The 14,906-nt window shown below is 47.4% G+C and overlaps 1 protein-coding gene across 1 annotated transcript in view; it reads left to right on the forward strand.

The window, feature by feature from the left end:
• LOC139388195 (merozoite surface protein CMZ-8-like) overlaps window positions 1-128 on the forward strand; it is a 570-nt gene extending 442 nt beyond the window's left edge. The window contains exon 1 of the mRNA XM_071134755.1: window positions 1-128. This exon is cut by the window's left edge and continues 442 nt beyond it. Coding sequence (XP_070990856.1) covers window positions 1-128 — 128 coding nt within the window.
• Window positions 129-14,906: the final 14,778 nt, after the last annotated feature.

A 14,906-nucleotide genomic window follows, 5' to 3' on the forward strand; every position in this document is an offset into this window, starting at 1 on the left:
CTCTGACCAACCCCTCCTCACCTCTGACCAACCCCTCCTCACCTCTGACCCCCACAAGCGTAAATCCCTTTAGCCAATCCCCCTTTTCTGTGCTGCTACATGCTGTGTTTCTCAGCTTTTTCTTCTGATGTTGTCTCCTCTAGTAAGCTCTGTTCTTTCTGAGGTCTGGCTGTCCTTCCTCCTAACAGGGTCTGGTCCTTGTCCTATCCTGGTTTACTCTCTAGCCTATCTGGGTGTGTTATCTTTACTACTGTCTGTTCTTTAGACCACTCAACCCAGGACCACATAAATAACTGTTATTTGTCTTCAAGCAAGTCTGGCTCTTCATAGAAGTGCCCAATATATTGATGATTCAACAGATTAGGTCAGAATTAGCAGAATGATGATGCCTGTCAGTATTCAATCTAGAGCTCTATTTTAACTTACTGGCTAAACTCAACTCCATGTTTTACAATGGAGTTGAGCAGCGACAAGTGTGGGCGGACTGCAGCTCTGACGTCACATAAAATAAAGTTTTTATTAAAAAAACAATGTATTTCAGCACCCAAAGAATAGCTCACAATCACACAGAACAATGCTGTGTGTACTTGCGGGCTATTCATTGGGTGCTAAAATCAGTCGTTTTTGATAAAAACACAATTTTATGTAACGTCAGAGCTGCAGTCTGCATTGTAAAAAGCCTAATTGCATGGATTCAATATCTAAGTATATTGTTAAACACAGCATTCGCCCTGACATACATTAGGAGCCAGGCCTACTGTAAATTGCATTATGTCTGCCATGTCTGAGCCATGGACATGCCAAATGTTGTCAATAAGCAAGTAATAAATTCACTATTGATAAGGCTTAAAAAGAGAGTGAATCATTCAAATCAAATTCGCATCAAAACAAAACAGCAGCTTGTTTTAAACAGGATGAATACAGATAGAGGTACCATAGTTGCACAGTCTGTGCATATAATATTAAGGCAATGCAGAAAATGAAGGCTTTTATGAAAACTTTTCACAGAAGCTGGACAAATATCCAAAATAAAGAGACTGTCCGCTCACTGTTATACTGCTCCCAAATATAATGCTTTATAAACATAGTGGAACCCCTTTACAGATGGCATTCATACTTCTCCAGAGATTGCAGATGGCTCCTAAATTGCACCGCATGCAAGCTGGACCACGAGCCAGGACGGTGAATCATTCATATAAGTTTGCTTTATCAAATCAAACCCCCCCCCAAAAATAACTGTTGTTTTTCGTAAACAACAACAAGAGTCGGATGCATGATATCGTAAAATCAACAGGATGAAAAAGGAAACTTTGCTGTTGTTAAAAATGTCTGTTGAACCAGCCTTCGTAATAGCCTGTAGACCAGGGTCAGGGTAGTCTACGGAGGGCTTGGTTTAAAAATGTCTGTTGAACCAGCCTTCGTAATAGCCTGTAGACCAGGGTCAGGGTAGTCTACGGAGGGCTTGGTTTAAAAATGTCTGTTGAACCAGGCTTCGTAATAGCCTGTAGACCAGGGTCAATGTAGTCTACGGAGGGCTTGGTTTAAAAATGTCTGTTGAACCAGCCTTCGTAATAGCCTGTAGACCAGGGTCAGGGTAGTCTACGGAGGGCTTGGTTTAAAAATGTCTGTTGAACCAGCCTTCGTAATAGCCTGTAGACCAGGGTCAGGGTAGTCTACGGAGGGCTTGGTTTAAAAATGTCTGTTGAACCAGCCTTCGTAATAGCCTATAGACCAGGGTCAGGGTAGTCTATGGAGGGCTTGGTTTAAAAATGTCTGTTGAACCAGCCTTCGTAATAGCCTGTAGACCAGGGTCAGGGTAGTCTACCGAGGGCTTGGTTTAAAAATGTCTGCTGAACCAGCCTTCGTAATAGCCTGTAGACCAGGGTCAGGGTAGTCTACGGAGGGCTTGGTTTAAAAATATCTGTTGAACCAGCCTTCGTAATAGCCTGTAGACCAGGGTCAGGGTAGTCTACGGAGGGCTTGGTTTAAAAATGTCTGTTGAACCAGCTTTCATAATAGCCTGTAGACCAGGGTCAGGGTAGTCTACGGAGGGCTTGGTTTAAAAATGTCTGTTGAACCAGCCTTCGTAATAGCCTGTAGACCAAGGTCAGGGTAGTCTACGGATGGCTTGGTTTAAAAATGTCTGTTGAACCAGCCTTCGTAATAGCCTGTAGACCAGGGTCAGGGTAGTCTACGGAGGGCTTGGTTTAAAAATGTCTGTTGAACCAGCCTTCGGAATAGCATGTAGACCAGGGTCAGGGTAGTCTACGGAGGGCTTGGTTTAAAAATGTCTGTTGAACCAGCCTTCGTAATAGCCTGTAGACCAGGGTCAGAGTATTCTACGGAGGGCTTGGTTTAAAAATGTCTGTTGAACCAGCCTTCGTAATAGCCTGTAGACCAGGGTCAGGGTAGTCTACGGAGGTCTTGGTTTAAAAATGTCTGTGGAACCAGTCTTCGTAATAGCCTGTAGACCAGGGTCAGGGTAGTCTACGGAGGGCTTGGTTTAAAAATGTCTGTTGAACCAGCCTTCGTAATAGCCTGTAGACCAGGGTCAGGGTAGTCTACGGAGGGCTTGGTTTAAAAAATGTCTGTTGAACCAGCCTTCGTAATAGCCTGTAGACCAGGGTCAGGGTAGTCTACGGAGGGCTTGGTTTAAAAATGTCTGTTGAACCAGCCTTCGTAATAGCCTGTAGACCAGGGTCAGGGTAGTCTACGGACGGCTTGGTTTAAAAATGTCTGTTGAACCAGCCTTCGTAATAGCCTGTAGACCAGGGTCAGGGTAGTCTACGGAGGGCTTGGTTTAAAAATGTCTGTTGAACCAGCCTTCGTAATAGCCTGTAGACCAGGGTCAGGGTAGTCTACGGAGGGCTTGGTTTAAAAATGTCTGTTGAACCAGCCTTCGTAATAGCCTATAGACCAGGGTCAGGGTAGTCTATGGAGGGCTTGGTTTAAAAATGTCTGTTGAACCAGCCTTCGTAATAGCCTGTAGACCAGGGTCAGGGTAGTCTACCGAGGGCTTGGTTTAAAAATGTCTGCTGAACCAGCCTTCGTAATAGCCTGTAGACCAGGGTCAGGGTAGTCTACGGAGGGCTTGGTTTAAAAATATCTGTTGAACCAGCCTTCGTAATAGCCTGTAGACCAGGGTCAGGGTAGTCTACGGAGGGCTTGGTTTAAAAATGTCTGTTGAACCAGCTTTCATAATAGCCTGTAGACCAGGGTCAGGGTAGTCTACGGAGGGCTTGGTTTAAAAATGTCTGTTGAACCAGCCTTCGTAATAGCCTGTAGACCAAGGTCAGGGTAGTCTACGGATGGCTTGGTTTAAAAATGTCTGTTGAACCAGCCTTCGTAATAGCCTGTAGACCAGGGTCAGGGTAGTCTACGGAGGGCTTGGTTTAAAAATGTCTGTTGAACCAGCCTTCGGAATAGCATGTAGACCAGGGTCAGGGTAGTCTACGGAGGGCTTGATTTAAAAATGTCTGTTGAACCAGCCTTCGTAATAGCCTGTAGACCAGGGTCAGAGTATTCTACGGAGGGCTTGGTTTAAAAATGTCTGTTGAACCAGCCTTCGTAATAGCCTGTAGACCAGGGTCAGGGTAGTCTACGGAGGTCTTGGTTTAAAAATGTCTGTGGAACCAGTCTTCGTAATAGCCTGTAGACCAGGGTCAGGGTAGTCTACGGAGGGCTTGGTTTAAAAATGTCTGTTGAACCAGCCTTCGTAATAGCCTGTAGACCAGGGTCAGGGTAGTCTACGGCGGGCTTGGTTTAAAAAATGTCTGTTGAACCAGCCTTCGTAATAGCCTGTAGACCAGGGTCAGGGTAGTCTACGGAGGGCTTGGTTTAAAAATGTCTGTTGAACCAGCCTTCGTAATAGCCTGTAGACCAGGGTCAGGGTAGTCTACGGACGGCTTGGTTTAAAAATGTCTGTTGAACCAGCCTTCGTAATAGCCTGTAGACCAGGGTCAGGGTAGTCTACGGAGGGCTTGGTTTAAAAATGTCTGTTGAACCAGCCTTCGTAATAGCCTGTAGACCAGGGTCAGGGTAGTCTACGGAGGGCTTGGTTTAAAAATGTCTGTTGAACCATCCTTCGTAATAGCCTGTAGACCAGGGTCAGGGTAGTCTACGGAGGGCTTGGTTTAAAAATGTCTGTTGAACCAGCCTTCGTAATAGCCTGTAGACCTGGGTCAGGGTAGTCTACGGAGGGCTTGGTTTAAAAATGTCTGTTGAACCAGCCTTCGTAATAGCCTGTAGACCAGGGTCAGGGTAGTCTACGGAGGGCTTGGTTTAAAAATGTCTGTTGAACCAGCCTTCGTAATAGCCTGTAGACCAGGGTCAGGGTAGTCTACGGAGGGCTTGGTTTAAAAATGTCTGTTGAACCAGCCTTCGTAATAGCCTGTAGACCAGGGTCAGGGTAGTCTACGGACGGCTTGGTTTAAAACTGTCTGTTGAACCAGCCGTCGTAATAGCCTGTAGACCAGGGTCAGGGTAGTCTACGGAGGGCTTGGTTTAAAAATGTCTGTTGAACCAGCCTTCGTAATAGCCTGTAGACCAGGGTCAGGGTAGTCTACGGAGGGCTTGGTTTAAAAATGTCTGTTGAACCAGCCTTCGTAATAGCCTGTAGACCAGGGTCAGGGTAGTCTACGGAGGGCTTGGTTTAAAAATGTCTGTTGAACCAGCCTTCGTAATAGCCTGTAGACCAGGGTCAGGGTAGTCTACGGAGGGCTTGGTTTAAAAATGTCTGTTGAACCAGCCTTCGTAATAGCCTGTAGACCAGGGTCAGGGTAGTCTACGGAGGGCTTGGTTTAAAAATGTCTGTTGAACCAGCCTTCGTAATAGCCTGTAGACCAGGGTCAGGGTAGTCTACGGAGGGCTTAGTTTAAAAATGTCTGTTGAACCAGCCTTCGTAATAGCCTGTAGACCAGGGTCAGGGTAGTCTACGGAGGGCTTGGTTTAAAAATGTCTGTTGAACCAGCCTTCGTAATAGCCTGTAGACCAGGGTCAGGGTAGTCTACGGAGGGCTTGGTTTAAAAATGTCTGTTGAACCAGCCTTCATAATAGCCTGTAGACCAGGGTCAGGGTAGTCTACGGAGGGCTTGGTTTAAAAATGTCTGTTGAACCAGCCTTCGTAATAGCCTGTAGACCAGGGTCAGGGTAGTCTACGGAGGGCTTGGTTTAAAAATGTCTGTTGAACCAGCCTTCGTAATAGCCTATAGACCAGGGTCAGGGTAGTGTACGGAGGGCTTGGTTTAAAAATGTCTGTTGAACCAGCCTTCGTAATAGCCTGTAGACCAGGGTCAGGGTAGTCTACGGAGGGCTTGGTTTAAAAATGTCTGTTGAACCAGCCTTCGTAATAGCCTGTAGACCAGGGTCAGGGTAGTCTACGGAGGGCTTGGTTTAAAAATGTCTGTTGAACCAGCCTTCGTAATAGCCTGTAGACCAGGGTCAGGGTAGTCTACGGAGGGCTTGGTTTAAAAATGTCTGTTGAACCAGCCTTCGTAATAGCCTGTAGACCAGGTTCAGGGTAGTCTACAGTGGGCTTGGTTTAAAAATGTCTGTTGAACCAGCCTTCGTAATAGCCTGTAGACCAGGGTCAGGGTAGTCTACGGACGGCTTGGTTTAAAAATGTCTGTTGAACCAGCCTTCGTAATAGCCTGTAGACCAGGGTCAGGGTAGTCTACGGAGGGCTTGGTTTAAAAATGTCTGTTGAACCAGCCTTCGTAATAGCCTGTAGACCAGAGTCAGGGTAGTCTACGGAGGGCTTGGTTTAAAAATGTCTGTTGAACCAGCCTTCGTAATAGCTTGTAGACCAGGGTCAGGGTAGTCTACGGAGGGCTTGGTTTAAAAATGTCTGTTGAACCAGCCTTCGTAATAGCCTGTAGACCAGGGTCAGGGTAGTCTACGGAGGGCTTGGTTTAAAAATGTCTGTTGAACCAGGCTTCGTAATAGCCTGTAGACCAGGGTCAATGTAGTCTACGGAGGGCTTGGTTTAAAAATGTCTGTTGAACCAGCCTTCGTAATAGCCTGTAGACCAGGGTCAGGGTAGTCTACGGAGGGCTTGGTTTAAAAATGTCTGTTGAACCAGCCTTCGTAATAGCCTGTAGACCAGGGTCAGGGTAGTCTACGGAGGGCTTGGTTTAAAAATGTCTGTTGAACCAGCCTTCGTAATAGCCTATAGACCAGGGTCAGGGTAGTCTATGGAGGGCTTGGTTTAAAAATGTCTGTTGAACCAGCCTTCGTAATAGCCTGTAGACCAGGGTCAGGGTAGTCTACCGAGGGCTTGGTTTAAAAATGTCTGCTGAACCAGCCTTCGTAATAGCCTGTAGACCAGGGTCAGGGTAGTCTACGGAGGGCTTGGTTTAAAAATATCTGTTGAACCAGCCTTCGTAATAGCCTGTAGACCAGGGTCAGGGTAGTCTACGGAGGGCTTGGTTTAAAAATGTCTGTTGAACCAGCTTTCATAATAGCCTGTAGACCAGGGTCAGGGTAGTCTACGGAGGGCTTGGTTTAAAAATGTCTGTTGAACCAGCCTTCGTAATAGCCTGTAGACCAAGGTCAGGGTAGTCTACGGATGGCTTGGTTTAAAAATGTCTGTTGAACCAGCCTTCGTAATAGCCTGTAGACCAGGGTCAGGGTAGTCTACGGAGGGCTTGGTTTAAAAATGTCTGTTGAACCAGCCTTCGGAATAGCATGTAGACCAGGGTCAGGGTAGTCTACGGAGGGCTTGGTTTAAAAATGTCTGTTGAACCAGCCTTCGTAATAGCCTGTAGACCAGGGTCAGAGTATTCTACGGAGGGCTTGGTTTAAAAATGTCTGTTGAACCAGCCTTCGTAATAGCCTGTAGACCAGGGTCAGGGTAGTCTACGGAGGTCTTGGTTTAAAAATGTCTGTGGAACCAGTCTTCGTAATAGCCTGTAGACCAGGGTCAGGGTAGTCTACGGAGGGCTTGGTTTAAAAATGTCTGTTGAACCAGCCTTCGTAATAGCCTGTAGACCAGGGTCAGGGTAGTCTACGGAGGGCTTGGTTTAAAAAATGTCTGTTGAACCAGCCTTCGTAATAGCCTGTAGACCAGGGTCAGGGTAGTCTACGGAGGGCTTGGTTTAAAAATGTCTGTTGAACCAGCCTTCGTAATAGCCTGTAGACCAGGGTCAGGGTAGTCTACGGACGGCTTGGTTTAAAAATGTCTGTTGAACCAGCCTTCGTAATAGCCTGTAGACCAGGGTCAGGGTAGTCTACGGAGGGCTTGGTTTAAAAATGTCTGTTGAACCAGCCTTCGTAATAGCCTGTAGACCAGGGTCAGGGTAGTCTACGGAGGGCTTGGTTTAAAAATGTCTGTTGAACCATCCTTCGTAATAGCCTGTAGACCAGGGTCAGGGTAGTCTACGGAGGGCTTGGTTTAAAAATGTCTGTTGAACCAGCCTTCGTAATAGCCTGTAGACCTGGGTCAGGGTAGTCTACGGAGGGCTTGGTTTAAAAATGTCTGTTGAACCAGCCTTCGTAATAGCCTGTAGACCAGGGTCAGGGTAGTCTACGGAGGGCTTGGTTTAAAAATGTCTGTTGAACCAGCCTTCGTAATAGCCTGTAGACCAGGGTCAGGGTAGTCTACGGAGGGCTTGGTTTAAAAATGTCTGTTGAACCAGCCTTCGTAATAGCCTGTAGACCAGGGTCAGGGTAGTCTACGGACGGCTTGGTTTAAAACTGTCTGTTGAACCAGCCTTCGTAATAGCCTGTAGACCAGGGTCAGGGTAGTCTACGGAGGGCTTGGTTTAAAAATGTCTGTTGAACCAGCCTTCGTAATAGCCTGTAGACCAGGGTCAGGGTAGTCTACGGAGGGCTTGGTTTAAAAATGTCTGTTGAACCAGCCTTCGTAATAGCCTGTAGACCAGGGTCAGGGTAGTCTACGGAGGGCTTGGTTTAAAAATGTCTGTTGAACCAGCCTTCGTAATAGCCTGTAGACCAGGGTCAGGGTAGTCTACGGAGGGCTTGGTTTAAAAATGTCTGTTGAACCAGCCTTCGTAATAGCCTGTAGACCAGGGTCAGGGTAGTCTACGGAGGGCTTGGTTTAAAAATGTCTGTTGAACCAGCCTTCGTAATAGCCTGTAGACCAGGGTCAGGGTAGTCTACGGAGGGCTTAGTTTAAAAATGTCTGTTGAACCAGCCTTCGTAATAGCCTGTAGACCAGGGTCAGGGTAGTCTACGGAGGGCTTGGTTTAAAAATGTCTGTTGAACCAGCCTTCATAATAGCCTGTAGACCAGGGTCAGGGTAGTCTACGGAGGGCTTGGTTTAAAAATGTCTGTTGAACCAGCCTTCGTAATAGCCTGTAGACCAGGGTCAGGGTAGTCTACGGAGGGCTTGGTTTAAAAATGTCTGTTGAACCAGCCTTCGTAAAAGCCTATAGACCAGGGTCAGGGTAGTGTACGGAGGGCTTGGTTTAAAAATGTCTGTTGAACCAGCCTTCGTAATAGCCTGTAGACCAGGGTCAGGGTAGTCTACGGAGGGCTTGGTTTAAAAATGTCTGTTGAACCAGCCTTCGTAATAGCCTGTAGACCAGGGTCAGGGTAGTCTACGGAGGGCTTGGTTTAAAAATGTCTGTTGAACCAGCCTTCGTAATAGCCTGTAGACCAGGGTCAGGGTAGTCTACGGAGGGCTTGGTTTAAAAATGTCTGTTGAACCAGCCTTCGTAATAGCCTGTAGACCAGGGTCAGGGTAGTCTACAGTGGGCTTGGTTTAAAAATGTCTGTTGAACCAGCCTTCGTAATAGCCTGTAGACCAGGGTCAGGGTAGTCTACGGACGGCTTGGTTTAAAAATGTCTGTTGAACCAGCCTTCGTAATAGCCTGTAGACCAGGGTCAGGGTAGTCTACGGAGGGCTTGGTTTAAAAATGTCTGTTGAACCAGCCTTCGTAATAGCCTGTAGACCAGGGTCAGGGTAGTCTACGGAGGGCTTGGTTTAAAAATGTCTGTTGAACCAGCCTTCGTAATAGCTTGTAGACCAGGGTCAGGGTAGTCTACGGAGGGCTTGGTTTAAAAATGTCTGTTGAACCAGCCTTCGTAATAGCCTGTAGACCAGGGTCAGGGTAGTCTACGGAGGGCTTGGTTTAAAAGTGTCTGTTGAACCAGCCTTCGTAATAGCCTGTAGACCAGGGTCAGGGTAGTCTACGGAGGGCTTGGTTTAAAAATGTCTGTTGAACCAGCCTTCGTAATAGCCTGTAGACCAGGGTCAGGGTAGTCTACGGAGGGCTTGGTTTAAAAATGTCTGTTGAACCAGCCTTCGTAATAGCCTGTAGACCAGGGTCAGGGTAGTCTACGGAGGGCTTGGTTTAAAAATGTCTGTTGAACCAGCCTTCGTAATAGCCTGTAGACCAGGGTCAGGGTAGTCTACGGAGGGCTTGGTTTAAAAATGTCTGTTGAACCAGCCTTCGTAATAGCCTGTAGACCAGGGTCAGGGTAGTCTACGGAGGGCTTGGTTTAAAAATGTCTGTTGAACCAGCCTTCGTAATAGCCTGTAGACCAGGGTCAGGGTAGTCTACGGAGGGCTTGGTTTAAAAATGTCTGTTGAACCAGCCTTCGTAATAGCCTGTAGACCAGGGTCAGGGTAGTCTACGGAGGGCTTGGTTTAAAAATGTCTGTTGAACCAGCCTTCATAATAGCCTGTAGACCAGGGTCAGGGTAGTCTACGGAGGGCTTGGTTTAAAAATGTCTGTTGAACCAGCCTTCGTAATAGCCTGTAGACCAGGGTCAGGGTAGTCTACGGAGGGCTTGGTTTAAAAATGTCTGTTGAACCAGCCTTCGTAATAGAATATAGACCAGGGTCAGGGTAGTGTACGGAGGGCTTGGTTTAAAAATGTCTGTTGAACCAGCCTTCGTAATAGCCTGTAGACCAGGGTCAGGGTAGTCTACGGAGGGCTTGGTTTAAAAATGTCTGTTGAACCAGCCTTCGTAATAGCCCGTAGACCAGGGTCAGGGTAGTGTACGTAGGGCTTGGTTTAAAAATGTCTGTTGAACCAGCCTTCGTAATAGCCTGTAGACCAGGGTCAGGGTAGTCTACGGAGGGCTTGGTTTAAAAATGTCTGCTGAACCAGCCTTCGTAATAGCCTGTATACCAGGGTCAGGGTAGTCTACGGAGGGCTTGGTTTAAAAATGTCTGTTGAACCAGCCTTCGTAATAGCCTGTAGACCAGGGTCAGGGTAGTCTACGGAGGGCTTGGTTTAAAAATATCTGTTGAACCAGCCTTCGTAATAGCCTTTAGACCAGGGTCAGGGTAGTCTACGGAGGGCTTGGTTTAAAAATGTCTGTTGAACCAGCCTTCGTAATAGCCTGTAGACCAGGGTCAGGGTAGTCTACGGAGGGCTTGGTTTAAAAATGTCTGCTGAACCAGCCTTCGTAATAGCCTGTAGACCAGGGTCAGGGTAGTCTACGGAGGGCTTGGTTTAAAAATGTCTGTTGAACCAGCCTTCGTAATAGCCTGTAGACCAGGGTCAGGGTAGTCTACGGAGGGCTTGGTTTAAAAATGTCTGTTGAACCAGCCTTCGTAATAGCCTATAGACCAGGGTCAGGGTAGTCTACGGAGGGCTTGGTTTAAAAATGTCTGTTGAACCAGCCTTCGTAATAGCCTGTAGACCAGGGTCAGGGTAGTCTACGGAGGGCTTGGTTTAAAAATGTCTGTTGAACCAGCCTTCGTAATAGCCTGTAGACCAGGGTCAGGGTAGTCTACGGAGGGCTTAGTTTAGAAATGTCTGTTGAACCAGCCTTCGTAATAGCCTGTAGACCAGGGTCAGGGTAGTCTACGGAGGGCTTGGTTTAAAAATGTCTGTTGAACCAGCCTTCTTAATAGCCTGTAGACCAGGGTCAGGGTAGTCTACGGAGGGCTTGGTTTAAAAATGTCTGTTGAACCAGCCTTCGTAATAGCCTGTAGACCAGGGTCAGGGTAGTCTACGGAGGGCTTGGTTTAAAAATGTCTGTTGAACCAGCCTTCGTAATAGCCTGTAGACCAGGGTCAGGGTAGTCTACGGAGGGCTTGGTTTAAAAATGTCTGTTGAACCAGCCTTCGTAATAGCCTGTAGACCAGCGTCAGGGTAGTCTACGGAGGGCTTGGTTTAAAAATGTCTGTTGAACCAGCCTTCGTAATAGCCTGTAGACCAGGGTCAGGGTAGTCTACGGAGGGCTTGGTTTAAAAATGTCTGTTGAACCAGCCTTCGTAATAGCCTGTAGACCAGGGTCAGGGTAGTCTACGGAGGGCTTGGTTTAAAAATGTCTGTTGAACCAGCCTTCGTAATAGCCTGTAGACCAGGGTCAGGGTAGTCTACGGAGGGCTTGGTTTAAAAATGTCTGTTGAACCAGCCTTCGTAATAGCCTGTAGACCAGGGTCAGGGTAGTCTACGGTGGGCTTGGTTTAAAAATGTCTGTTGAACCAGCCTTCGTAATAGCCTGTAGACCAGGGTCAGGGTAGTCTACGGACGGCTTGGTTTAAAAATGTCTGTTGAACCAGCCTTCGTAATAGCCTGTAGACCAGGGTCAGGGTAGTCTACGGAGGGCTTGGTTTAAAAATGTCTGTTGAACCAGCCTTCGTAATAGCCTGTAGACCAGGGTCAGGGTAGTCTACGGAGGGCTTGGTTTAAAAATGTCTGTTGAACCAGCCTTCGTAATAGCCTATAGACCAGGGTCAGGGTAGTCTACGGAGGGCTTGGTTTAAAAATGTCTGTTGAACCAGCCTTCGTAATAGCCTGTAGACCAGGGTCAGGGTAGTCTACGGAGGGCTTGGTTTAAAAATGTCTGTTGAACCAGCCTTCGTAATAGCCTGTAGACCAGGGTCAGGGTAGTCTACGGAGGGCTTGGTTTAAAAATGTCTGTTGAACCAGCCTTCGCAATAGCCTGTAGACCAGGGTCAGGGTAGTCTACGGAGGGCTTGGTTTAAAAATGTCTGTTGAACCAGCCTTCATAATAGCCTGTAGACCAGGCTCAAGGTAGTCTACGGAGGGCTTGGTTTAAAAATGTCTATTGAACCAGCCTTCGTAATAGCCTGTAGACCAGGGTCAGGGTAGTCTACGGAGGGCTTGGTTTAAAAATGTCTGTTGAACCAGCCTTCGTAATAGCCTGTAGACCAGGGTCAGGGTAGTCTACGGAGTGCTTGGTTTAAAAATGTCTGTTGAACCAGCCTTCTTAATAGCCTGTAGACCAGGGTCAGGGTAGTCAACGGAGGGCTTGGTTTAAAAATGTCTGTTGAACCAGCCTTCGTAATAGCCTGTAGACCAGGGTCAGGGTAGTCTACGGAGGGCTTGGTTTAAAAATGTCTGTTGAACCAGCCTTCGTAATAGCCTGTAGACCAGGGTCAGGGTAGTCTACGGAGGGCTTGGTTTAAAAATGTCTGTTGAACCAGCCTTCTTAATAGCCTGTAGACCAGGGTCAGGGTAGTCTACGGAGGGCTTGGTTTAAAAATGTCTGTTGAACCAGCCTTCATAATAGCCTGTAGACCAGGCTCAAGGTAGTCTACGGAGGGCTTGGTTTAAAAATGTCTATTGAACCAGCCTTCGTAATAGCCTGTAGACCAGGGTCAGGGTAGTCTACGGAGGGCTTGGTTTAAAAATGTCTGTTGAACCAGCCTTCGTAATAGCCTGTAGACCAGGGTCAGGGTAGTCTACGGAGGGCTTGGTTTAAAAATATCTGTTGAACCAGCCTTCGTAATAGCCTGTAGACCAGGGTCAGGGTAGTCTACGGAGGGCTTGGTTTAAAAATGTCTGTTGAACCAGCCTTCGTAATAGCCTGTAGACCAGGGTCAGGGTAGTCTACGGAGGGCTTGGTTTAAAAATGTCTGTTGAACCAGCCTTCGTAATAGCCTGTAGACCAGGGTCAGGGTAGTCTACGGAGGGCTTGGTTTAAAAATGTCTGCTGAACCAGCCTTCGTAATAGCCTGTAGACCAGGGTCAGGGTAGTCTACAGAGGGCTTGGTTTAAAAATGTCTGTTGAACCAGCCTTCGTAATAGCCTGTAGACCAGGGTCAGGGTAGTCTACGGAGGGCTTGGTTTAAAAATGTCTGTTGAACCAGCCTTCGTAATAGCCTGTAGACCAGGGTCAGGGTAGTCTACGGAGGGCTTGGTTTAAAAATGTCTGTTGAACCAGGCTTCGTAATACCCTGTAGACCAGGGTCAATGTAGTCTACGGAGGGCTTGGTTTAAAAATGTCTGTTGAACCAGCCTTCGTAATAGCCTGTAGACCAGGGTCAGGGTAGTCTACGGAGGGCTTGGTTTAAAAATGTCTGTTGAACCAGCCTTCGTAATAGCCTGTAGACCAGGGTCAGGGTAGTCTACGGAGGGTTTGGTTTAAAAATGTCTGTTGAACCAGCCTTCGTAATAGCCTATAGACCAGGGTCAGGGTAGTCTACGGAGGGCTTGGTTTAAAAATGTCTGTTGAACCAGCCTTCGTAATAGCCTGTAGACCAGGGTCAGGGTAGTCTACGGAGGGCTTGGTTTAAAAATGTCTGCTGAACCAGCCTTCGTAATAGCCTGTAGACCAGGGTCAGGGTAGTCTACGGAGGGCTTGGTTTAAAAATGTCTGTTGAACCAGCCTTCGTAATAGCCTATAGACCAGGGTCAGGGTAGTCTACGGAGGGCTTGGTTTAAAAATGTCTGTTGAACCAGCCTTCGTAATAGCCTGTAGACCAGGGTCAGGGTAGTCTACGGAGGGCTTGGTTTAAAAATGTCTGTAGAACCAGCCTTCGTAATAGCCTGTAGACCAGGGTCAGGGTAGTCTACGGAGGGCTTGGTTTAAAAATGTCTGTTGAACCAGCCTTCGTAATAGCCTGTAGACCAGGGTCATGGTAGTCTACGGAGGGCTTGGTTTAAAAATGTCTGTTGAACCAGCCTTCGCAATAGCCTGTAGACCAGGGTCAGGGTAGTCTACGGAGGGCTTGGTTTAAAAATGTCTGTTGAACCAGCCTTCGTAATAGCCTGTAGACCAGGGTCAGGGTAGTCTACGGAGGGCTTGGTTTAAAAATGTCTGTTGAACCAGCCTTCGTAATAGCCTGTAGACCAGGGTCAGGGTAGTCTACGGAGGGTTTGGTTTAAAAATGTCTGCTGAACCAGCCTTCGTAATAGCCTGTAGACCAGGGTCAGGGTAGTCTACGGAGGGCTTGGTTTAAAAATGTCTGTTGAACCAGCCTTCGTAATAGCCTGTAGACCAGGGTCAGGGTAGTCTACGGAGGGCTTGGTTTAAAAATATCTGTTGAACCAGCCTTCGTAATAGCCTGTAGACCAGGGTCAGGGTAGTCTACGGAGGGCTTGGTTTAAAAATGTCTGTTGAACCAGCCTTCATAATAGCCTGTAGACCAGGGTCAGGGTAGTCTACGGAGTGCTTGGTTTAAAAATGTCTGTTGAACCAGCCTTCGTAATAGCCTGTAGACCAAGGTCAGGGTAGTCTACGGAGGGCTTGGTTTAAAAATGTCTGTTGAACCAGCCTTCGTAATAGCCTGTAGACCAGGGTCAGGGTAGTCTACGGAGGGCTTGGTTTAAAAATGTCTGTTGAACCAGCCTTCGTAATAGCCTGTAGACCAGGGTCAGGGTAGTCTACGGAGGGCTTGGTTTAAAAATGTCTGTTGAACCAGCCTTCGGAATAGCCTGTAGACCAGGGTCAGGGTAGTCTACGGAGGGCTTGGTTTAAAAATGTCTGTTGAACCAGCCTTCGGAATAGCCTGTAGACCAGGGTCAGGGTAGTCTACGGAGGGCTTGGTTTAAAAATGTATGTTGAACCAGCCTTCGTAATAGCCTATAGACCAGGGTCAGGGTAGTCTACGGAGGGCTTGGTTTAAAAATGTCTGTTGAACCAGCCTTCGTAATAGCCTGTACACCAGGGTCAGGGTAGTCTACGGAGGGCTTGGTTTAAAAATGTCTGTTGAACCAGCCTTCGTAATAGCCTGTAGA

This window comes from Oncorhynchus clarkii, chromosome 29 (genome assembly GCF_045791955.1).
Source record: "Oncorhynchus clarkii lewisi isolate Uvic-CL-2024 chromosome 29, UVic_Ocla_1.0, whole genome shotgun sequence".
NCBI classification, from domain to species: domain Eukaryota; kingdom Metazoa; phylum Chordata; class Actinopteri; order Salmoniformes; family Salmonidae; genus Oncorhynchus; species Oncorhynchus clarkii.